Raw genomic sequence first — 24,608 nt, forward strand, 5'->3', positions numbered from 1 at the left:
GAGTCACACTTCATAACCAAATATGAAACCAGCTGTCTCTGAGTGAAACCCGTACCCGAACAAATCGGTCCCGTGCATTTGGAATGAAAGGCGTCCATCTACATTTTAGTACCCCTGGGAAATTTGTACTAGGAACGCAACGGTTTAGCTGCATGCGTGACACTACAGATGAAGCTTCCTTTTGGTGTTTTCTCCTCTCAAAATGCATATTGCCGTTAAGGATACTTGATTCGTCTCTCAATCAATTTGAAAAAAAACACGACGAGTAATTAAAGGCAATGAAGCGTGTATTGTTGAAAGTAACTCATCCCATAGGTTGTCTGCATCACATTACGTCTTATTTTGTTAAAATCTTAACATACTGAAGCGACAAAACTCAGTGAGGCAAAAATATTATTTTTATGCTACATGTACTAGAGAGAGGATCCAAATGGAGTCGATACTGAGATGAATCTAACGGCGTCTTTAGGGACATTTACATTCGTGACAAAACAAGTGCAGCGTTGCCCAGAGCCCCTGTTCCTTCCTCAGATCACCATTGCTAATACAGTACAGGCGATTGCACTCAGGCATTATGTAAAGTGTATCTATGGTGCTCAGTTGCGTAACAGGCGCCGCTTGTCAATTATAAGACCCTTATTCTACTATCTGTAGCCTTCAAGCTGCATTGGAATCTTTCTGCATAAACTACCGAATCATCAGTGTTTCTTTGTAGCTGATCGCCACGTTTGGGTTGATTTGTGTGCTCATGAATTGATAACTTCTGCGGGGAGAACGAGCGGTGTATGAGAGTGAGAAAGGAGAGAAATGGAGAGAGAGCAGGGTGTGTGCGGATGCATATGTTGTTGTTCAGATAATAATGGCAAAACATAGTGAGAGACAGAGGAAAGAACAGAGGAGGGATGGACAGACAGAAAAACATTGTGTGTGTGTTCGGGGGTGGGGTTGGGTTGGGAGGAGGGGATGGGGGTTTGGGGGTGAGTCACAGAGAGAGGAACGAACAGTGTATGCAGAAGATCAAAAAGCGGCACACATCTACGGGAATATCATTTGGTTACTGAGGTTATAGAGTATAACACTGGGCAAACGTGTGCAGAGATACTAATGTATCTATCTAAACATGATGATATGACGAAAACATAGATTGTTACATCAGATGCAGCTGATAACATGGATTATTACATCAGCTGCAACAGATTGTTATTGGAACCTCCATCCAGAAGTCACGAAACAGTTGAGTCTTGCCCACGAGAGATCGGGATATCGGGTACAAATATCACTGTGTTATTGCGCGACTATTGAATAACGACTTATACATTGTCACACTGCTTCAAACAGGTCCACTGTCCACCTTTTGTGACTTCAGAGGCTAAATTCAGATAAGATATGGGCGATCGAGGCCTATCAAACTACAAAACACGTGATCCGTGAACGCCATAATACAGAATCCTGCTAATTCTTCATGACGTAATACTTCCAGCCAGGCCTGGCTACCGTCGACTCAAGCTGTCTGTCAATTAGTATGCATGATTTCTGTGTGGAGTTATAGCCACCAACAGCAAAAGACTTACATCCTAAAACGCGCATGCAAAGTCGAGAACACACGTGGCGGTTCTTTGTGCTTACAGTGCCGAGAAGATGTTCATTCTGAGGCTCGGGGACACTGTCACGTGAGACCACACTAAAGTACGCCGTATCCAAACTGCTACTAGCCCAGTTGTTGGTCGCCATGACGCTGTTCCAGGCCTTACCTCCGGCCAGACAATGCATAGTGATGACGTCACAGCTAGGACTAGCCTTCTTGCTTCCATCGCTGACACACTGTCTCACTTCACCATCTACAAAACGTCTTTCCATGAAGACTGAAACAAAATCATTAGCTCGTTAAATAACTTATCCATGAAATCGGCTTAAAGTAATCCTCACTTGATTATGAATGCTGCCCTTTGATTGTTTTCTCAGTTCTCTGAAATTAACGGCTTGACCATCTTGAACGACCGTGACTGCGTGCTTTGTAAAGAAAGTACGTTCGTTTCATGAATGCTGTCAAAGAGTCTATGTACCTGTTAGACTTACTTTCGATGAAAAGATTAATTGTCAGACAGATATGTATTGTACGGGTACAGTCTTCTGTTCCACAATCACATTGTGTCAGGGAGTATGGTTTTTCATTGCTTTGAACATTCTTATCAGAAACATCACGGCGTGGGACACCAGCTTCGCACATTGGACCAATTTTGGGAATCGAACCCAAGTCTAGCGTAACGACCGGAGACTTTAACCACTAGGCTACCCCTCCGCAGCCACATTATGTGATCAGCGCAGATGCATGTCATGAGGACAGTGGTTCTTTCATGATTAATAAGTTATCATTTATTATTATTTAGTTGTGAAGAACTCTGTTGAAGCTCTTCCCTAAATGATTTCGATCGCATATTTGGTATGTTTTATGGACAGTGTGTACTACATTCTTGATTAAATTATCCCATCCCACTCGGAAAAATATATCCACATTTCTGACGAATGACAGAAAGCAGGTTTCATGGCCACCGGAAATGTTTTTATTATACACAGATGTTATTTCTCAGCTAATACACTCGTGCAGATTCATATGATCGTGTTCCACACAGCCACAGCTCGCCCCTAACGGGGTTAGCGACTCAGTTGCTAGTCCACCGTGAACAAAAGTTCAGTAGCGTTAGGGTGTGTCATCTAGATGTGGAAGATCTATGTGAAATGGGACAAACCTACGGGATTAGATGTTGTGCTGGTAAACCAAGGAATCTGGGATTCGAACCGACAAGGACTGAGACAGTGAGTATTGTTTTGCGCCGCATATGTCAGTACTTATGAATATGTCGGCGGGGAACATTAGCAATTGGCTTCACGCAATGCAGTCATATGGACATCGAACCCAAAACCTCCGCTGCTCTGACTTAAACTACTGGGATACCCCAGAACCCACAGGGATACAATCATGGTACGTCATAGGAACGTAAGTTTGCAATCAAGCTGAGGTACCGCAGATGACCATTGCTTATGTTAACAGGAATGGGTGAGTATTTGTAAAGCGATAGAATTACAATGTTTTGAAGGGTGTTATTTTATTTTTATTTTTTTTATATTTATTTTTTGCATTGATTATAAATAGGGAAATAATACGATATCAGTATAAACTCAATAAGTCTGAAAAAGAAAAGAACGGATAGCTGATCAAGTGCTTTGAGCATGTGTATAGATGCGATGGGCTACAGTGTTACATAAACACTTATATAATGATAATAATCAGCAAGTTTCTAACGCGGATGTTAAAGAGTTTGGATAAACCACCCGGTATGCCCGCCTTACTGTCCACCCGGTATGCCCGCCTTACTATCCACCCGGTATACCCGCCTTACTGTCTACCCGGTATACCCGCCTAACTGTCCACCCGGTATACCCGCCTTACTGTCCACCCGGTATACCCGCCTTACTGTCCACCCGGGTGGGTTAATGATTAACAAGACTGATCTGTACGATACAGGAATTGCGTCATGGTAGCAGCTACTTTTTATACGATGTCGCATGGGCTTATGCACACAATAGGTGCATGAATTGAAAAAATGGGGCTTTGTGTGACAAACCAGTAGCATATGCAACATTTTGTCACCTATGCAAAATGGACAAACCTTTTTTCAGAAGAAAAAACTTTTCACAGTAATGTGTCGTTTTGTACAATGTTCAATCTTGGTACCATTCTGTTTGAGTGTTGTAGAATTTCACTCAGTAATGTTTCAGGGACTGTCGCTTTATGTATGAGTGAAGTCCAACAGCTTGGGTGAAATATGCGATCATGAGTATGATGCTGACGAATAAAGGACTACAACAGGAGACAGTCAAGGGTTCGAACTAGTAATAAACGGAACCAGCAACCGTAAATGACTAAACTGAGCCAAGAGAGTTGCGGCGCCTGAGTAAATCTGCACATTCTTCTTCAGCAATATCGCCAACACAATCGGATCCCAAGTCACGTTTAATGTATCATCAGAATTATCAGTTTAATATCAATAAACATCAGCGAATATTAGCAATATTCTGTTTGCCCGATCCGAGAGAGTTTCAGTATTGACGCATATTAATATATACCTCACTGGCAGCAATATTGGATTGTTTCATAAAAGGTAACGAGTTTTACATTATTGTGATATACCTGACATTTATACCGCTGTGGTTGTCATGGAAATCATCATGGAGTCGGAGCTATTGTTGTCTTCGAAATTATAAGTTTTCCAGGACGAAAGAAAATAATCAACTTTACATTTACTTGGACTTGAGTCTGGCTCGCAAGATGAGTCAAGGAATGCGGATCAGAGATGGGGCTGAATGTGCCGGATTTCCTATTGTGTACATGATGTTTTTCAGTCCCTCGTTATAGGGTTCATTCAGCAGTATAATGACCAACACTTACACCAGCTGTGACACAGACATTGCTCACAATTACATTGAATTATCTAGTTGGAGTACATATCGATTTAGTTTTTCAGTTACTGTTTACATTTATCTCTCCAGAATCAGACTAGTATTGATTCCATGGCTACGACAACCATCAAACCTTTTCGTCTTATGGTATTAAGAAATTCGAAAGTAAATTATTCCTATAGAGAACCGTGATATGATTTGTCTCCAGTCCATGCATAAAATAGTCGTCAAATATTACCTCTCAAAAGAGTCCACCAATCTGGGTTTAAATATTCACTTTCGATAGCGGTAATGACTGCATTCTAATACTCGAAATAGATTTCCGTCATACGTTTTGATCCCAGTTTGAAATGTATGTAATCTGCATGACATTTAGCAATGCCACATATCTTCATTGAATGCGATATCAACCTTTGTGTGTTTTTATGAGGGACAGAGCATTGTCATCAAGATAACTGTCTGATAATGCTGTAGGGCATCATAACGTCCTTTATTGCACTTCTGTTACTCTTTGAGACTGACTAACCAGGTAATCCTTAGCCTTGTCGAGGCCAGGTCTAGACATACAAGTGTGTCCTACTAAATACAACTATATCAGTAACCAACAAGTTCAACATAAAGGTTCCTGTTAGAAACGAAGCGAATTTCCATATATGATGGACTGGACTGTCTAGTCTGGATACAGTTATATACAAAAATCTGCCATCTGACATTGCTGTTTTCGACGTTAAACAACAAACAAAATAAAAGTCACACAATCCAATCTCTTTGTAATCCAGTCACGGTCGAAAAGGTACGTACTCTGGATGTCGTTTCATGTACCAAATGTAGTGAAAATAGTAGTGAGTCATATATTTGAACGTGAAAACTCCTTAGAATGGGGATTTACACGAGCTCAAAACAGTAGTGAAAACATTACTATCACCAATCAACGCCCATTAAGCGTCGATAAGGCCTTGGACGCTTTGTCAGGTGAAGCAATCTTAATTACTTAAACACCATTTTGTCTACCTGACTTCTCAATAGGTGCAAAATCATGAAGAAACCCATAACAACCCGAGTATTCAGAAACATACCTGTATGTCTAGACCTGGACTGAAATTCGGTTGTTCTGAACAGACAGTTGAATTTCTCTTAAGGACCTTCGAAAAATCAATGCCTTTCGTAATCAAAGATCTCCACTTTCCAGGTGGTTTGTCAATGTTATAATGGATATACAGCCATACCTTTCCGTAACAGAGACCGACAATAACTGCTGTGTAACCCTACCTTGGGGTGTATGTTTCCATGCATTCGGGAAACAGTTTTCCTTTGTCTTCCCCGCCTCCTCTGGTGAAACAGCTGAACTGTACAATTGGAAGCAGGAGATTCTACCAATGAAAGGGTCCTCTGGTTCATCTAAAGATTTCCCCAGACGTAGAGCCCCTTCTGATGGCAGCTGGATCTCGTTGGGGAAGTCATCGTCAAGGTTCTCTAGTAGTTTCCCATTGTTGAAGACCTTTATCCGTCCAGTCAGGAACTCCCTGGTGATGACGATATGACACCACGTGTCTGCTATGAGGACATCAGGAAGAGCCGTGCTTCCCACATCGACACCATACTCGTCCCAGAATGAGATGAAGAGGTAGTTCTCGAGCATGGACACCTTTATTATGTTACCCGTCTTGTACAGGTAGTTGATAAGCGTGCCTTCTGGGGGCCCTTCTGGGTAGGCGAGGAAGGATATGGTTATGTCTTTGAAGATGAGGTTGCCATCTAACGAGATGTCGATATGGGATTCCTTGTCGCCCGTCAGTGTTATGGCATCATACGGAAGTTCTGGGTAGCCTTGTCGGAAGCGGAAACACTGGCCGTCATCGGGAATAGCGGCATCAAGTCGCGCCATCACTTCCGTGTTGAGGGTAGTGTTCCCCAGGGGCCATACATAGGTAGGAGTCGGACGGCCGGTGACGGGTCCACCGCCTGTGTGGGACAAAGGAAAAGCAGGTGCAATGTTCAAGTATACATGTCACCAGCTAATCATTGCTTGTATAACAGTTTCCAAACTGAAAGCTTTCAAGTCCTAGATGCATCCTAATGAAATGATTGAGTTCTCTTTCAGACTTACAGACAGTAATATCAGTGCCAATTTTAAGTTCTTTAAAATATTTTGAAACAGTCCTTTAAACCAAATCGTTTCTTGTACATATAAGAAATATATAAATCTGCTATGTCTGTATTACGACTAAGCGAGTCATCTACTGGACAAAAGTTACACTAATACTCAATTATAGATACTAATGTGCTAATATTGACCCACAAATACATACCCATTAGACTCATCAGAAATACAGTATGCAGGGTTGACTTCATAACTGCGCAATGTTCCCACATCATGAATACTTGTTTCCGGACAAAAGGTTACTTGATTCTGACTTGCCAAGTGGGCCCACGAGGGAACGGGTCGCGCTCGCTAATACTGACAAATGGCACAACTCGGGGAAGCTTCGGTATGGCAGGCGCGACTTACTGAGAGAACTTATTAATGCCATCGAGCTGTCAGAATATCAAGAGATTGCCACCTCTCTGGACAACTTACGGTGATGAGGCAGGCAATAAGCTGGATCAGCAGGATGAGATCTGTGTCTCGACCTAGGGGAGCAAGTGGAGCTATCCATTGTCTCCAAAGCAACTGTTCTGTTTCATTCTAGCTACTGTCTGTACTTAGTCAAACCAACCTTTGTGAAACGTTCAAGCTATTGACCTTATTTAGTTATAAGTTAGTTACCAACTTTTCCGGGCCAATATAGCCATTTCTTGGCTTCAATAAAATATTGCCCAATCAACAAATCCCGATATTATGAAATGTGTTCTAGGCTAAGAACTCTGGTTCAGTCAGTAGAGCCTGGGTGTGTGGTCACAGATGTGTTCAAATCCGCCTGGTATGTGTTCTAGGGTAACAACTCTGGTCCACTGTCTAGCCTGAGTGTGTTCCAGACAGAATAGTATAAATAACGTACTTGTATGTGTTCAGTCTAAAACTCTCGTTGCGGTTTTAGATCAGGTTGCGAGTGTTCAGAATGAATTATCTTCTTATGATTAAGTTATTTTATAACGTCCGTAACGTTTGAAGTTTTCATGAGACACTCATATAATTTATGTCCTTACAACTGACCTTCATATTCCTTACTTTTACTAATTAATTACTATAGAATTTAGTCACGATGTGGCTGAAATATGCCCATGTGACTTAAAATCATGCATCATTCATGATCACTCCGTGACTGGTAACCTATAGTCCACTTTTATATCGTTCTCAGTGGCGATATCTTTTTGTTAAAAATTACATGATTACTTAAAATGTTCATCTGTGATAGTATCCTAGCTATTTTTGTCTCCTTCGGTGACAGATACTTATATTAAGTTTACTTATAAATGTAATTTTCACAGTCATAATTTAGCTACAATACTTGTGATGTAACTTTACATTTTGATGCACTCACTCACTCATTCGTGTGCTTTACTGTACGAGTAACATGTCTGTGATATTGTAATCAATACTGCTGGTGTACAATCACAACAGACGTAGGCGGTTAGTAATATTCCTTCTAATGTATAGTCCGTGCTCAACTGGCACCAACCAAACATCACGACAGATATGACAACGAATACCGGACATAAATTACATCGGGCGCATTTGATACTTAAACATCTGGGAATTAAGTACAAACCATTTTGATTTAAATTGATTACTTTAGATCAAACAGTTCAAATGCAAGTAATGTGTGTGTGTGTGTGTGTGTGTGTGTGTGTGTGTGTGTGTGTTTTCAAACCCAGTGTTGAACAATAGCGATGTATCATTACGAATTATTAGAAGCTCTGATAAGATAGTCGTCAGTTAATGTTAATGTATGGTACGTATGACAATCTTAGCGCTAAGAGAGTTTTGATAAGCTACTCCCTGGCTTTGCTTACCTGAATCAATAAAATCAATGAAACATAGTTTTATGTCTGTTTAGTTTTCTCATTGGACTAACTACTCGAGATTTAAAAATATCACCCGCTGTTGATGAAATATGTATCAGTATGTATGTATGTATGTATGCATGCATGCATGCATGTATGCATGCATGTATGCATGCATGCATGCATGCATGCATGTATGTATGTATGTATGTATGTATGTATGTATGTATGTATGTATGTATGTATGTATGTATGTATGTATGTATGAATGTATGCATGTACGTATGCGTGTGTGTGTATGTATGTATGTGTGTCAGCGTTCCCCTGGGTACGTATTCGTGTGTGTCCTCTGTGTGTGTGCTTGTATGTTTGTGTGTGTGTGTGTGTTTGTGTGTGCGTGTACCTTCGTTCTCGTTGTAGAATTAATTTAATACTGTACTTTGATCTCTGAAGACTTTTTTGGTGTGTCATCTAGACCATGTCAGAGCAGAACGACAAACCAAAAATGAAAACATAACAGCTGTGATAGATATATAAGTGAATGTGAACGAGTGTGTTATATAATAGTACAGCATGTTGTTCAAAGGGGCCAGATTCAGTTATTTACAAACCGCTACATAGCTTGAATTATGTTGAGTGCTTTGTTAAACTACATTCAGCCTATGATGGCCAGGTGATGCATCTCCTGTCTATTTATGAACCTAACAAGCTTTATGTAACGAATGAGGCAGAATGTTTTATGCATATAGACTACAACATCCTCTGTTCGCCCAGATAACCAATTTTCCGTATTAATACACAAATATTATTTTTTCTCACTAATTCTTTCATATGTATGGTACTCTCATATGATTATAATCTAATACACATATTGTCTAGTTTGTCTCACTGGCCATCTGGCCTCGTTATTGTATAGCTTATGTTCTTTTGCCATTGTTGTTTTAATCCATTGTCTTTTTTATCGATATGTATACTACTCATCAAAAGTTTAGATTCACTCAAAACACGCACTATATGTTATGCATGTATATATTGTTACATCGAAAATTTTGTTTATCCACTAACTTGGGGGAACTAACGGTAAACCTTATGCATCTTAATAACACGAGGGTCATGAATCACATTACTGAAAAGCCTGTGCAAATATCATGCATGTAAATAGCTATTCGCCATATTCACCGACTTTCATCATTCACTGAACGTATGGCAATACATTTTTGAACGTTAGGGATTTGTTGTGCAATACATCCGTTCATATATAACCAATGCCTTAAAACAATATGGATTATTTTGCAAAATCTACTTGAGAAGGGCTGCCTGAAATATGTGATTATATTTACACTAGTAAGTGTAAATTTTTTATGGGTATGCATTCCCGTGGCATAAACATGAACTCATTTTGCCTGTCTGATTGCGTATTTGAGGAAAATAATTAATTAATTATATCATAAAAATATATTAACACACCACGGCAACGATACCATTTTGTATAAGGTATATACAGTAATTCAACTTGCCCCATTGTAAATTGATGCAATAAAAGCATTGGGCCGATACCAATACAAGCCATCTGCTGTGTCATATCTGAAAACAAGTGATACGTTAACTGAACTGAGGACGTCATATTTCAGACGCCCAGAGTATAACAGTATCTATTCATACATCTAATTTGCATACATTACCTACACATGAGACGGAATATTCATCCGACCATGACCAAAACTGAATACATTAAACAAAATTTGCAGGTTGGTGTATCTACATTTGGTTGAAATGTATACATGTGAATTAATATATTTGATATATTCATGGTTGTTTGAAATACGATTCGTATTGCATAACATTATCACAACGCATCTATTGTAAGTCTACATTCATGGTACATGTGACATCTGTGACTACACACAGTGGTGTAACTGACATTATTGTATCCCTGAAATTTGAAATATTTTTTCAGAAACTTGTTCGTCTTGAACTCCAGTATTAATTAATGACACCGCCTAATGTTTCAGAAAGTGCGCCAGGATCGCCATTCTTTGCCGTCATATTCATTGTCAACAAATTGTGTTTTATCTTCCCATTGGAAACATATGTCAGTGTGCCACAAAAAGGATTTTACACCATTGTCGATGAGGGCGCACGTTGCCCTTGGCCCTTGTAAGGATTCCATTTGTAAATCAATTCCTTGAAAAAAACTGTTTGTTTAGTTATTCCCCTTTGTGTGCATCAAATCCCATTACATACAGCTGCGGAAAGTAATTACTTAAGCAAGGAGGTTTTCCTTGCCAATTCAAATCTTATAAATTTTTTCACAGTTTTTCACCAGTTACGAAGAACGGTTAATGTTCCTGTGAACATTCGAATTGGAACTGTCTTTGTCCATATCAGAAATCAATTAAATTTACAAGATGAATTATTCATTCTAAAATGCTGGATAGAAAGCGAACTAGGTTAAGGGTTTGACGGGGTGGGGTTACTTAGGTATTTTGTAAATACATACATATACTAAGGTATTTTGTAAATACATACACATACTGAGGTATTTTGTAAATACATACATGTATAGCGTTGCCAGAGGAATGTAGTATTGTTCAGTATATGCATGTTTGGGTAAGCGTGTAATACAGTATAGCTCCACAATGACTTCCTGAATAATATAGTTAATATGCATATTTTCGTTTAACCCTCAAGCTACGGTAAAACAGGGTCACGCTTCACAATGAGTTAATTTGGTAGGTAATTAGGTAGGGAAGAGGTCTGTTTAGCTCAGGACAACAAATAAATATTTATTCGGTTATCCTATTCGTGCTATCTAACAATGAAGCAGATGAGTGAGTGTTGTTTTACATGTTAAGAAATAATTCGACATGTCACAGGTGCACGTCAGCGGGAATCACACGTTGCTACAGAATGATGAATCAAACCCGGAACGATTGACTAGAGGGCGCTTTTCACCTTGTACACCCCACGGAATCCTCATCAGCTGATTTGTTACGACTGATCGATATCCATGGATCAAATATGTAAACTTCTGTGGGTATTCTGTTCATAATGTACAGTATTATAAAATACACTTTGCATGTTTATAGTAAATATGAATTAAAAAAAATACCAAAGCTGCAAATCCTCTTTTTGAAAACTTTTTTGAAAAATAAGGCCGGAACGAATTGATTTTTGTCAGGTGCCTGATCATGACTACTGACCTCCCATATCAAGGTTTCGGGACCAATACAAACCGGTCATCTTTACACACCATATACACAGCGGTCATTGAATGCAACGTGTGGTGATGAGGGGGATCCCCCTCACAGTATTTACCCACAGTGCCTGCATTATTCATGGCGCTACACGTGTCCCGGGAGACGGTCGGGACGGCTGCCGCGACGTCGCTCACAGCATGGTCGACATTGATTTCCAGAATGAATGAAGGCAAGGACGGGAAACAATGGCGATCACCACTGTCAACGACACTGGAGGTCACTTCTGTCTGAACTGTGCTTGGCACCACACCTGGTAAGTAGGGAAGCAATTTGTTCATATCGACCTTGCACTGGGAACCCAAATGTGATTCATGGCAGTACATGACAATCGCAGACACTGAAAATTGAGGTTGGAATTTTGGATTCAAATTGGATTCAAATTCAAAATGTAGTCCTCTGTGTTGTTTGGACACATTTTAGAAAGCAATGTCCTCATTCAAGGACATGAATAAGCCTTCTCAGTTCTGATGGACGTGTGTGTACAATGTTTAACATCTGTCATGAGTGAATGAGAATTTTGATTGAAGACCTATTACTGCTGATGTCTAAATTGTGCGAAAATCCATGCTTGTGCTATCCTAAGCAGATACGCCGTCTTATCAGCTCTATCAGTGAAACGATCAGATTACTATCGCCTGCCACATGCGTAGTAGGGTTAAGAGGCTTGTATATCAATATTTGCTTTGCAATCAAAGATTATTAATTGGCTGATTGTGTTAGCAATTACCAGAACGTATATTTTACATTTCTATCTCGGCGTTTTTTCAAACAGATACCTTCAACATATTACTCAACCGATATCTATTTTCAGAAGGCATACGGTTCACAATATTCCTGATTCCGTGGAGAGATCCTTGTGATTTCCTAGGATCAGCTGTTTCTTAACGTTAATAAAGCGGCGCCAGTGAAACGAGCTTGAATTGTGTATTTTCATATCATAAATATTTATCAACAATTATAGAACACATGGATCGCAGTGTCTATTGGTTTGTTTGCGCGAGTATGTGAAAGATTTTAATGAAATAAGTAACAGTTCTCCACAGATCGGACGCTCCTCTACCGCTGAATCAGTTTCGTAATTATTCCTTCACAGGCCGACACTCTGCGTGATGTACACCTAAAAACAAACAAGGATTTATTGAGGAGAACAGCGGATGGACCAATTTATGTGCTGAGGAATTTACAAACCAACCGGAAGTTCCGAATTCTGTTGCATTCGGGGACAGGAGCAGAAAGTAAATTATGGGTATCACTGAAGCGGAGAAAACAGATGTGTCTGTTCACATATGCGGTAAGCATGTGTGAAAACTGTTCTTTTTAAATGCGTATCTTTTCATCCTTCACATGAGACGCTATGACACAGCGTGTTCATCTGCGCTAGAAACACGGGAGCACATACCAAGAGGATGGTAGTGCTAACAATGTACTCGTCAACACCAGGATTAAGTCAGCTTCGTTGGTACTGGGTTACCCTCTATGCTTTTTATGAGTAATGTCTGTTGTTGGTGCCATGGAGTTCTGATTGCAACACGGATATGGTAACGTATTTTATGCGTTTTAGTCTTTTACAATGGTGTTTACGTTTCGTGATGGCTGTGTGACAGCCACCTTGACAGACAGGAATTAGCCATTTTCAGTCTGTTGTCAATTATTGACAAGCGGATTGTGACCTGAGCAGAACACCGTGGAATATCTTCCTGTGAAAGAACAAAGGTGTTGCAGAAAATGTGAAGGATTCGTATCAGTGTGTGGCATGTTAATTGTCGACAGTGCACGTGGCGTTGTGTTATCCTATGCTTGTTAACCATCAGGCATAACAAACTTGTCTTACGGATGTATTACGTCAATTGTTTGTGAGAACTGTGAAGATCTAGACTTCACACAGCTACCTCAGTTCACCAAAGACAGAGGACGATACCAATCAACAACCATGGGCTTGCTGATGAGAAGGAAGAAGAAAAGTAAGTGCCTTTTCACTTAGCATTATATTTTTCATGTGTCATTTCGTACATCGTCGTCTTTGATGGACATCCCCGGTTTTTTTTACCATGTGTCATCCATCTAACATTCGTCAAATTTTACCATTTCCCATTTGTTAGACATCCCCGATGAGTGATGGTTATGGTTATCAACACTGATGCATACCCAGACTATGGATAGTCATGTGTCATCTTTGTAGCATACCCTAGCTATACGACAGCCATGAGTCATCCGTGTAATATCACCTGCTATATGATGGTAAAGTGTCAAGTGTCCTCATTATAGCATATCCCCGTCATAGACGTTATCCCTCCCTGTGTGGCGAGATATCCTCGCTATATAACGATCATGTGTCCTCCTTATAGCACATCCCCTCTCTGTGGTGTAATGCCCTCGCTATATGACGACCAGGTGTCCACCTTGTACCACATCTCCTAAGTGTCGTGAAATATCTAGCTGTATCGCGGACATGTGTCATCCTTGTATCATCTCGCTATGTGTGGTGACACATATCACTATATGACGGTTATGTGTAATTCCTGTACCATATCTTTTAGTGAGTGAGTGAGTGAGTGAGCTTGGTTTTGAGCCGCTTTTAGCAATATTCCAGCGATATCACGGCAGGGGACACCAGAAAATGGACCATAAATCTTACGTATGGTGAAAAATCTCCCTATATGACTGTAAGGACGGTCGTGTGTCATGCTGGAAGAAATTACCTTTATGTCATAGTTATGTGTCTCTCTTATACGATAGTCCCTACATATGACATGTCAGTAGTGCGCTGTATGTTCGCTATAATATTCTCTTTCATGAACGACTTAACTACAGTAATGGGGATCTGTGATATATTAAACAGTAAACATTTATATTCTTCTGACGTTTAGAATATTAATTTTTAGAATGTTATTTCCCTTATAATCTCATGTATCCCATACATATCATGGAATAACATGGGAGCGTGGTCATTCGATATGTGACCTGAATGACTGGGAGTCATCTCTACGCTTTCGCTGTAGTGATTATGACGTCATCTGTCTCTCTAAAGTGACAATGTCCATGTTCCGGTAATGTAAGTGACATACTGAGTTCAGCAACATTCATTCACTCGTAAGTGATTTCACAGTTTCATATTTTTAGGCAAAAACGGTGTTTCTTGCTCTCCACAAATCTACAGTCGGGTCAACCCACACGGACCTTACCCTGACACCAAAATCAAAGATATCGATCTGCTAATTATTAAGCCTTCTGAGTGGTTAACAGAATCCCCCGAGGCCTTCACTGAATAAAATGGTAAGCACCCTCCCTAGATATCATGAGTAAAAATGCTTAACTAGAAAGTAAAGGTGGCGAAACTGCTTTCATCAGTAGATTCGTACATAACGCGAGGTGTGTTGTTAATCACACGGGAGAAATAAATACGCCCGGGCCCAGGACACCGTCTAATAACGCCTAATGGCCACACTCCTGTATTTCCAAGACAGCTGGAAGTAATTGGTACAGTGAGGCCATGCTTTACCTTGGTAATTTTCGTCTGTACTCTTCATCGATCTTTAACCTCATTGACACTCTGTCTTTGATGGATGAACGTATAGCGTTATTTCGAAGGGGTATTTTTTGCGCGTGTGTGTATGTACGATGGGGTCAGATAGCCGTGGTTACACTTGACACGCACTAATGCCGACAGCATCTCCACACAGCATACGGGCTGGTCGCCTTATGGTTAATGCGTTCGATCGTCAACTCGAAGATCGGGTTCTGTTCCGAACATGGACAAAACTATGAAGAAAATTGTATCCTCTACATATTATCGAAGATATTGCTAAGGGTGTTGTGAAATTTATCAAACTCAGTCATTATACGCTGCAGGGTTAGTCAGATAGAACCATCACCATGGCACGTACAAACTGCGCACCCATGAAGGACCATGGTTAGAAATGGTCGTCAGTAACTCTTGAGAATCGTGAAAAACACTAGTTGGGTAGGGTGGTCAGACTTGCTGATATGGTTTGACACATGTCATCGTATCTCAGATGGGTAAATCGATGTTCACGCTGTTGGTCACTAGATTGTCTGGTCCAGACTCGATTATTTAGATATCACTGGATCATTGACGAGTGCGGCGTTGAACAGCAAACGTACGGTCTGGATGAAACCGGCACTTCTGGTCTGGACTGGATGCATTTCTTCTATACGTCTGCATACTTCATATACCTATACGTCTGCATACTTACTATACGTCTGCATACTTTCTACATGTCTGCATACTTTCTATACCTATACGTCTGCATACTTTCTCCACGCCTGCATACTTTCTATACGTCTGCATACTTTATATACCTATATGTCTGCATATTTTCTATACTTATACGTCTGCATACTTTCTATTCCTATACGTCTGCATACTTTCTATTCCTATACGTCTGCATACTTTCTATACGTTTGCATACTTTCTATACCTATACGTCTGCATACTTTCTATACGTCTGCATTCTTTCTATACGTCTGCATACTTTATATACCTATATGTCTGCATACTTTCTATACTTATACGTCTGCATACTTTCTATACCTATACGTCTGCATACTTTCTATACCTATACGTCTGCATACTTTCTATACCTATACGTTTGCATACTTTCTATACGTTTGCATACTTTCTATACGTCTGCATACTTTCTATACGTCTGCATACTTTCTATGCCTATACGTCTGCATACTTTCTATACATTTGCATACTTTCTATACGTAGTATTCTGAATCAAACATTTCATGTGACAGTGAAACCATGATAAATCGATACACATATAACCCGATGTATCGTTTACGGTGATATAACATGATACTGGCAGAATTATCGCCAAGCCGTTTGTCCCGAATCAAGTTCATTTTGACGTTAATAGTTATGACGTTGAAATTGTTTCACACAATTGTGCTAGAAGTAGATGATTCCAAATAGAAACATAAAAAGTCCATTATACAATACATATCAATAAATTCATCTTGTTCTGAATTTCACTTTATGATTTATTATAAACGATGATGTGACACGGTTTAGAAGCCTGTGGCAAGTAGTACTAAACGAGTCACCATAAAGACCTGACGAGGCGCGAGGCATGGCTGGATACAAAGTTTCTGTATTCCGTGTAGCCCTACCGGTTCCAGGCAAGATTAAATGTGATTAATGCTGGTGGCAAAACATGACAATGGTGCCATTTCTAGCAACAGTCATCATATATGTTTCACATCAAAGCTTACGAGCCTAGTGGAGCTGACAAATGATATACTCGAGTGAAACATGCCAGTGGACGAGGGTCCCCCTGCTCACATTAATGAATATTGTACTCTGCGGATATCTGACCTCTTTGCGAATACATTGATTCATTTCCTTTTTACCTCCATGGAGGGAAAGCTGCATTACTTGCAATTGAGCTGTAAGTGTGACATGTGTAGTCATTCTCAGTTAAATGTGTTCCTCAGTAACCTGGTAACGTTGACTACTTCAAATAAATGCACTTATATAATCAAGAAACTGTCTTACTCTGGACGGAAATATTCACAATGTAATATTCACATTGAATTAACTGACTGATGGATTCACTGTTTCTTTTAAATAGAAGCGAAAAACCTTTTTCAGTCTATAGAAATCTCTGCTGAAACCTAGCATAGAGTGTGCGTGATGTCTGTTTGTGTGTACAATATACGATTTATGTCTGTTTCACTGTCTACAAGGTCCGCGATAAGCTGGAATGAGCACGTGTTGACATATTGACGTTAGAAAATAGTAACTGTTTTATTCACAGTTTTGTAACTGTAGACATAACATATTAAATTACAGTGTCACGGCTAATCGAATATTTTGTGTTCTGACATCATTTTGTTACGTTGAGACTAGGTGACTTGGTTCATATCTGACCTCGTAAAACACAGGTGTGCGTCATTGTTCTTGTCATTTATGGTTTGTCTCGAATCTGATCCTAGAGTCATTGAGTAAGTTTAGTTTTGCGCCGTCCTTTGCAAGATTTTAGATCCACCACGGTGGATACCAGAAATGAGCTTCACACACTGTACAATATGGGGAATCGAACTCGGGTGTTAAGCGTGGAGAGCGGATACTTTATCCTACCCTTGTTCGTTTAGGTAATAAACCAACTATGTTACAAGTACGCAGCAGGTTAACTAATCTGTTGCAGTTATGGGGAAAGATGAAATGCAATTTAACACTGCGCTCAGACAAGGAAATTACAAGTACCGTCTCTGACTTTTTGAGTGCGGGACGCAGGTGGTGAGCGAATCAGTGACATTCCGGTTTGTGGGCTGACGTTCTATCCATCACACTACGGGCGTTTCTGTCGTTTGTAAAGAAAATGCCAGTCTTGAACACTAGTTATTAAACCCAGTTAACCACACTGTCTGACTCTTGCGAGTGGAAAAGTTGCGAGTACGAGATCGCCGTAATACCACACACGGTATTAAAGAGACGGCGATACACATAGCAACTGAACTGATAGTGGAAGCCTGGAATTGCTGCAATCTCATCGATTCGCTGAAACAACGACCAGCGTCACGTCACCGTCATCGGCGTTGAGTGGTACAACGATAGTCAATCAAAGTACAATATACGCAAACTATAGCGTGCAAATGTTTGGCGGAATGTTTGTTTGTTTTTCGACTATTGATACTTGCTGCTCGAGCAATAATAATTGAGAGCACAACCATGAGTTGTCAATACCCATGTCATGCGTTAGTGACATAAGATATACATTATGTCTGCAAGTCTCAACAACACTTCACAAGGATAGACATTAAGTTGTACCAATGATAATGATACATTTAAATAATTCAATCCATTATGAGAAACGCTGATAGAGAAGGATGGACATTTTGTAAACATACACGAGCTCGTTATTCCTAACTCTTGTCGTAAATCATGGCTGACTAGTCAACTCCATTGAATACACACTGTGATACTCACCACATTTATCATTGACTGCAACGCAGGCAATTAAGGCAAATCTGTATTTTATGCTATCACGTTAAGGGTTCCGGTTGCGAGGATGACAAAAATGTATTATTCACTTTATGTCAAAGTGATTTATAATGAAATATGCGTAACGAAAGGGGGTATCCAACGTTAAACTTTAGTTGATGTCATCGTGAATCTAATGCTAAATTAAATTAATTATCATCATGTGAACATTGATTCATTCCTATATATCTATGTTTTCAATCGCAAATGAAAAAAAGAAGTCCCGCTAGCTTTTTAAGAGTATATTTGGGAGGTGCGATCGATGGGTACACGTTATCCACGAAAGTCTGTATTAGGCAAAAACATACACTCTTCAAAAAAAAAGAAACACAAAATGAAATTTACAACTTTGTACACATATGTAAACTCAAATATTTTTAGGGTTGCTCTTTATTTCTGGAATGTTTTAGAAGATCATGCTTGACCAAACGCCACCAAAGTGATTTTGAACGGTTTTTATCAATCAGCGTTGTCATGATGTGCGTGGATGTCATGCAGCACGAATGTCAGGCACAATGGTTGTCTCTCACGTGTAAAGCATGAGTACAGCATATGACTATAAAAGACCAAAACGAATCTCACAATTTCATCTACGAACTTTGTAAGTACTGCACAAGAAAATGGGACGTCTCAACGCAAGCTTGCAAGCTGGCGAAACAAAGATTGAGGTGGCAAGGATCTTAAACGTTCACCCCAGCATAATAACTCGATCGGTGGATCGATTTTGTCAAACAAATTCGACACGTGACCGTCCAAGATCAGGAAGACCTGGAGTCACCACACCTGGCTAAGATCGGTACATCCGAGTAACACACCTACGCGACCGCCATCGTACTGCCCGGGACACAGCTACAAGAACAGCTTGGAGCCTGGTGAGTGTCCGATCAGACAATAAGGGACCGTCTCCGAGAAGTAGGAATACGTGCCAAACGTCCAAATGTTGCCCCCTTCCTTGAAACGACTACATCCTCGTCGAGTGTTATGGTGTGGGAAGTGATCTCATACACCCGCAGATCGGATCTTGTGCGTGTCCAAGGCAATCTGACGGCCAATCGATACATCAACCAGATTCTCCGTCCCAACGTCCTTCACCTTGTTGACCATCAACGGCAGCTCTTCCAACAGGACAGCACAAGGCTCCACACAGCACCTGCCGCCGTGGACTACCTGCCTAATAACAACATGACAACAACACGAATACCCTCCCCTGGCACCCCAGATCCCCGGATTTAAACCCAATCGAACACCCTCGGGATCAGACCGATAGACGGGTGCGTCGACGTCGTGATCCATCACAGAATCTTCAACAGTTGTTCCACATGCCGCAGGAGAAATGGAGAAGGATTCCACAACAAAACGTCCAACGGCTGATTCGATCTGTACACAGGAGGTGTCGGGCAGTGGTAGCAGCTGGACGTGGTCATACGAAGTACTGACTTCAACACCACCTGGTGGTCAGCAGTAATGACTACGATGACTGTTATTCTCGTGGACAAGATAGCAATGCATTGCTCCACAAAATTTCATTCATGTATCTTTGTTTTCCGCTGATCTACACGTCATTGAATAACACCAAATGTTTATTGATATTTGGGTTTTGCGTTTCCTTTTTCTTTCGTATAAACGAAATACATCAGAAATGACAACAATGATATGTGACAATGACATCAATGCAAAATGCGTTTCTAAACACGTTTTCAAGAAAGTGTTAACATGTGAATAGAAGAGTCTCTGAAATACCCGCAGCGGTCGTCAGTGTAGCAGGTGCACGACAGTGATTACTGCTGTAGGCGACGTTTATTGCCCAGCCAGATCTATCCTCCCTGTACGCCACTGAAATAAATCATTGTATAGATTATTTCGTGACATGGTAAATCAACAACAGCTTGGAAATATGGCCTTCACATTTCCAATGCATACACCCGTGCAACAAATACGAGAGTTAAAGAAAATGCTCCATTTGTTTAAGAATGTAATGAAAGGGGCCTGTCACTTTATTTGTCCGAGTCTGTATTATCGAACGAAACACCTTAAGGCTGAAGGACCTTTTTATCATAACTCAGTCTCTGTTGTATCAATACCTTTTTACGGTATTGTAATATCTGATCGATTTATGTGGGTTTCTTCTCGGAGAAATATTTCTTACGTCGACAGAACATTCTCCAGCTGATGGAAATAGCATATACAATAACACTGCGTAAAACCCATGATGGTCAGTGTGGAACATTTTCGAAAATGTATTAAGAATATCAACATATAAAATGCATGGACTCACATTCAAAGATAGTCAGCTAACTTGCCTAACGTAGCAAAATATTTTCGTAACTTTGAACTTATCGAAATCAATGTCGGCGTACAGAGGCCACGGTGGGTTATTGTGTAATCAATTCTTTTGATCTCATAATGCGCAAGTAGGCCACAGGATACGAGATGATGGATGTGGTTGTATGTAAGACCTGATGGTGGATTATTAGAGTTGGTAGTAGCTAGAAGTCTTCAAATCAGTGTCCACCATAAATGATTGTAATGGCATCTTATGGAGTCAAGTAAATAATGGCCACAATATTTCAGGGGACAGTTATGGTATAAACGATGATTTATTAGGCAGTACGATTTGGGATGATGGATTAATCATATATTTTTTGTAACGGCGTTGGTCCTGACTGTCAGATGTCTTGAGCATGATTATAGTATTGGGTTTATGTTACGTGGGATTGCTGTAAATGCTCATATTATCTATAGATCTAGGACTTCGGTAGAAATAGGCGCAGTAATGGTAGAAGAAAGATGTTGGGACAAATATACGCCGTCGTATAAACTACGGCCAAAATATACTTACAAACGTTTAAGTGCAGAATCGTTAATGAAGACGATGATGGGACGATGTATGATGGTGACGATGATGATGACGACGTTGACCATGATTTACGACTGTGTCATACCAGATGAACGTTTGTACCTGTAGGTACTGTTTGGCGCTTACAGAATACAGGCGTCTGTATACTCTGCCAACTGGGTCATTCATATCAATGCACGATATTTGGCATCGAACCAGCATTGGGCTGGGACTAGTACCAGTGCGCGCATACCACCACCCCGACCCCCATCCCCACCCCCTCTACCCCACCCATCACACACACATCCATGTCCAACTCAGTAAACGCACACGCACGTACGGACACGCGCACACAAACACTATCTATAATCGCACGTGTCATACGCCAGAATAAATGACCGCCTTTGCAAACAACAGTATTAGCGTTTCACGTTTCTAACTTAGTACAACAGTTAAATACATATCAGCACGAACTCGACAGAAACACCAGAAGCGATGAGATTATACCATAGACATGCCAACTATGAATTATAGTGCAATAATGCAGTGATGAAGAAATATTGCAGAAGGATGTTTCGGTACTGTTGTATCATAACACTGAAACAACATTTTAAAATTATACAATTTCACGTTGGGGTGACTTGGTTATTCTCCTTTTTTCACAAGGAGAATGTTTATGGTTTTCTATGACCACCTGTGTGAACCACAGCTTCCCTTTCCGGACATGTTCCACCTTTAACATAAGCAGAGCTTAAACTACCTAATTATCCAGTGAAAGAAAACAATAATTCGTGATAGAGGATCGCCCTAGTATAACAATCGGCTTGTAGCACTTTGTCGAATAGAATAACAGAATCAGTGATAGGATCGATGTGTAATGCCAACACGAGGTGGAAAGACTCATCGGCCACTTGTAGCAATCAATAAGGTTTTACATGGTAACGAGAATGCAATGAGGACCTGATTAATATCACGTCAAAGGAGAATGATTTATTTTCAATCAAATTCTTTATAAACAATAACCTGATGATGGTTTCGATGAATCATATTATTGCGATGCTGCGAGTGATAACTAAAAGTTGAGGAACATCATTAATGTGATTACTAGCAGCGCTGAATTCTATCCGTTTTGGAAAGGAAACTTCATCATCTAACAGACAGGATAAAACTATAGTTACAAAATGGATCTAAAGCTTTTTCCGAATTTACTGGGACAACACAACATCTCTCAAATCCTGTGAGGTCTCAGGAATTATTTCGTATTGTGACTTTTGTTACATAAATGCTCGCTGACCCCAACAGGCAACAGTGACATTGATAGGCTGCAGTTGCATCTCCGTTTGTCTCTGCATGTAGACACTGTTAGAACGTTACAGTAAATGCCTGTAACAGTGTAGCCATAATACTGTTGACAATTGTGTATCTGTCGTACTAGTAATGTACCTGTAGCTACAATGTAGCTACGTTATAGCTGACAAAAGTGATATCATTGTAATCATCACGGCAATGTAACCAGTATATAATTGACAATAATGTCAGTATTGTACAATGGACAAGAATGTCGCTACGGTACAACCGACAACAATGTCAATGTAGTACAATGGACATGAATTTAAGTGTCGTACAACTGACAACAATGTCAATATAGTACAACTAATAACAATGTCAATATAGGGCAACTGACAACAATGTCAATGTAGTACAATAGACAGGAATGTCGCTACAGTACAACTGACAACAATGTCAGTGTAGTACAATGGACACGAATGTCAATGTCGTACAACTGACCACAATGTCAATGTAGTACAACTAATAACAATGTAAATATAGTACAACTGATGACAATGTCAATATAGTACAACTGATAACAATGTCAATATAGTACAACTGATAACAATGTCAATATAGTACAACTGATAACAATGTCAATATAGAACAACTGACAACAATGTCAATATAGTACAACTAATACCAATAACAATATAGAACAACTGATAACGATGTAGCTTTTGAGATGCTGCTAAAATGTATATATAATACACCTGACATTGATTATAGCATTACAATGATAATGTCGCTATAACACACCTGATAGAAATGTAGCCATTTGTAGAGGTATGCTCCCGACAACAACGACACTATTACACTGCAGAAAATAATAAAACTGCAGTATCATACTGCTGAGAACTGTGACTTTTAAACTTGTGACAAGAATGTATGTACACCACATCCAATAGCAATGTACCTAGAACTGCTGACAATGATTTAGCAATGGGACGACCATTTTTGTAACTGCAAAACAGTTTATAACTATTAACTATAACAAAGGTGACAAAAGCATCACTATTACTATGTTGACAATGATGTAATTATAGTATTAGTATGTTAACAATGACGTAATTATAGTATTACTATGTTGACAATGACGTAATTATAGTATTACTATGTTGATAATGATGTAATTATAGTATTACTATGTTGACAATGACGCAAATATAGTATTACTATGTTGATAATGATGTAATTATAGTATTACTATGTTGATAATGATGTAATTATAGTATTACTATGTTGACAATGACGCAAATATAGTATTACTATGTTGATAATGATGTAGTTATAGTATTACTATGTTGATAATGATGTAATTATAGTATTACTATGTTGATAATGATGTAATTATAGTATTACTATGTTGATAATGATGTAATTATAGTATTACTATGTTGATAATGATGTAATTATAGTATTACTATGTTGATAATGATGTAATTATAGTATTACTATGTTGATAATGATGTAATTATAGTATTACTATGTTGACAAGTGTGCTATTACAGCTGACACAAATTTAACCATTATGGTGCACATAACTATGTAAATGACAACTATGACAACAATGTACCTCTGTCATCGCTGGCAACAATGTAACTATAATGTTGCCTACAACAACTAATAGTGCTTGCAACAATCTAACCACTGCATTGTAGTACCGCTGACAAGATCTAAACATTACTGCCCACGACAACGTTACTCACAACCCTGGATTTTAGTGCATATGACAACAATGTCACCAGTGAAATTATCATACTCCTAACTG

General features: G+C 39.6%; 2 protein-coding genes across 7 annotated transcripts in view; one reads left to right on the forward strand and one right to left on the reverse strand.

The window, feature by feature from the left end:
• Window positions 1-1,452: 1,452 nt before the first annotated feature.
• Window positions 1,453-6,834, reverse strand: LOC137259041 (uncharacterized). The gene is made up of 3 exons (XM_067796747.1): window positions 6,768-6,834; window positions 5,728-6,420; window positions 1,453-1,862 (listed from the first exon to the last, which is right to left on the reverse strand). The coding sequence occupies exons 1-3, from the start codon at window positions 6,832-6,834 to the stop codon at window positions 1,453-1,455; spliced, it is 1,170 nt and encodes a 389-aa protein (XP_067652848.1).
• A 6,677-nt stretch (window positions 6,835-13,511) lies between these two features.
• The window catches only part of LOC137258981 (inositol 1,4,5-trisphosphate-gated calcium channel ITPR3-like), a 169,699-nt gene continuing 158,602 nt past the window's right edge, over window positions 13,512-24,608 (forward strand). For all 6 annotated transcript variants that reach the window (XM_067796680.1, XM_067796683.1, XM_067796679.1 and 3 more), the window contains exon 1: window positions 13,512-13,624. In XM_067796680.1, coding sequence (XP_067652781.1) covers window positions 13,594-13,624 — 31 coding nt within the window. In that variant the 5' untranslated portion in view covers window positions 13,512-13,593. The remainder of the gene's footprint in view (window positions 13,625-24,608) is intronic.

This window comes from Haliotis asinina, chromosome 12 (genome assembly GCF_037392515.1).
Source record: "Haliotis asinina isolate JCU_RB_2024 chromosome 12, JCU_Hal_asi_v2, whole genome shotgun sequence".
NCBI classification, from domain to species: domain Eukaryota; kingdom Metazoa; phylum Mollusca; class Gastropoda; order Lepetellida; family Haliotidae; genus Haliotis; species Haliotis asinina.